Here is a 2,124-nt window from a genome sequence, read left to right as displayed (position 1 = left end):
TGCTTCTTAATATTTTTTAAGCGCTGATACGTGTTTTTGTTTGGTTGTTTGTTTTTTAAGGATTCTTTGATGTTCAAAAGAACCACATATGAAATCGAAATCTTGTATGAAATGTTTTGCAACATCACAAATGTTTTGATCAAATTAACGTGTCCTTTCTGAATAGAAGTAATTTTTTGAATGGTTGTGTATCATGATCACAAAAATATTAAGCAGCAAAAACATTTTTCAACATAATAAATGTTTTTTGATCAGCAAATCGGCATGTTAGAATGATATCTGAAGGATCATGTGACACTGAAGACTTTAGTAAAGATGCTGAAAATTCAGCTTTGCATCACAGGAATAAATTACATTTTAAAATGTTAAAATTGTAAGCATGAGAGCAGTAAAGCGTGTGTGTGTGTGTTTATACAAATGTAATATGTTCATAATCGGCACTTGTTTTAAATTCTCTGTCAAACAAGGGTTTGATGCCACCAAGTTTACAGAAGGGTCCGTTCTTGCGCACAGTGTTGAAAACCGCATCAAAATCATTGGGAAAAACGGGCAAAGCACTGGAAGCTCAGGAGGTTTTGAAAAAGAAGCAGGTGAGTATTTCCTTTCTCCTTCTCACCTCTGTAAGCTGATAGCAGCAGTTCCACCTGCTTGGATTGCACAGTCTGGAATGTACTTATGAGTGAGCTAATGTGACCTCTGACCTTCAGGAGGCATTGAAACTGCAGCAAGACATGAGGAAGAAGAAACAAGAAATGCTTGAAAAACAGATTGAATGTCAAAAGGTATGAAGAATAAAACGAAATATATGTTTATCTATAAAAAGCTAAAATTTTGGACACTTGCACTTTTTTATTTTTTTTATTTTAATGTTACTGTAATTTCTATTTCCACATTTTAGAGTAATTGTAAAGTTGTATGTGATGGGGCCGATATTTGGCAGTTGTTCTGTCTAGCCGATTTCATTTTGACAGTGCTTAGAATATGTGATATTCATGTCATATTTGCTGTGTACTTTATACATACACACACATATATATAAAATTCTCTCCAGTGTGCACTGTTGGTTACAATGTTTACTTCCTTTTTATTGATGCTTCCTATTTTATTTTATTTAAAAAAATATATAATAATAATAGGTTTGAATCAAGAAGTTTCTCTGTAAAGTATAAATCTCTGGTTACACTTTATTTTAAGGTGTCTTTTTATAGTGTAATTATACATTTTAATTACCGAGTAATATTAATTAACTACATGTACATACTATATGTGACCCTGGAGCACAAAAGACAAAAGTGTTAAGTCGCTGGGGTATATTTGTAGCAATAGCCAAAAATACATTGTATGCAGGGATTGAAATTAACTTTTTCACTCACCAGCCAATTTGGCTACTAAATTTTTAAGTTACCGGCCATTCATAACTTCTACTAGCCAAAAAAAAAAGACAGAAATACACCAACAGTTTGAGGCTGTCTACACTGGGCGTGACAAAGCGACCGTTGCAAATCATTTTGTCGGTATTAGGGGTGTGTGATATTGACAAAAAATAATCTCAATATTTTCTGTGATTTTTATCGATAAAGATAATTAGACAATATTTTGCTGAGTGTGTTATTGTGCTGATATCTTAAGGATACCGTGGACAGCTGACTCCTAAAGTTTTTGATATTCTTCATATTCTGTGTGGTCAGTTCACAGCAGTGATAAAAATTAATATTTTCCAATAAGTTTAAATTGATTTTTAACTTGTATGGGCATTCTTACCTTTTATAAAGCCATTTTTTTCTAAAGGTGTACATCATCTTTTGAGTCAAATTCTTACATTTAATCAGTCAATTATAATAATAATACAGTTTGGCTGTTACTAAACAAATTAAATCAGTATCAATAAAATTCATCTTCGCAGAAGTTGCGTATGAAGTGGCATTTAGATGTATTTACACATGTTAATGCAGCTTAGAGGGACATGGAGTGCTTTAAACTGCAGTTACAAATGCATAAATGTTTTTTTGTTGGCGAAATAGCACATAAATAGCATAAAAACAGCCAATATAGTGTCTAAAACGTAAGTTTCTTGATATGAATTTATTGTTTATTGAACTGTTGTATAAAATAAATATCACATTT

At 31.9% G+C, this 2,124-nt stretch overlaps 1 protein-coding gene across 1 annotated transcript in view; it reads left to right on the top strand.

Annotated features, from left to right (window-relative positions):
* Window positions 1–472: 472 nt before the first annotated feature.
* Window positions 473–2,124, top strand: part of LOC107577644 (RNA-binding protein 27-like) — a gene marked incomplete at its 3' end in the record, with an annotated part of 2,899 nt that continues 1,247 nt past the window's right edge. Inside the window, exons 1-2 of the mRNA XM_016263697.1 lie at window positions 473–590; window positions 708–782. Of these exons, the coding sequence (XP_016119183.1) occupies window positions 474–590; window positions 708–782 (192 nt within the window). The remainder of the gene's footprint in view (window positions 591–707; window positions 783–2,124) is intronic.

The sequence above is a fragment of the Sinocyclocheilus grahami genome, unplaced genomic scaffold (assembly GCF_001515645.1).
Source record: "Sinocyclocheilus grahami isolate Dianchi unplaced genomic scaffold, SAMN03320097.WGS_v1.1 scaffold6726.1, whole genome shotgun sequence".
NCBI classification, from domain to species: Eukaryota; Metazoa; Chordata; class Actinopteri; order Cypriniformes; family Cyprinidae; genus Sinocyclocheilus; species Sinocyclocheilus grahami.
Note: the sequence above shows the minus strand (reverse complement) of the source record. Positions and strands in the feature narration are given on the sequence as shown.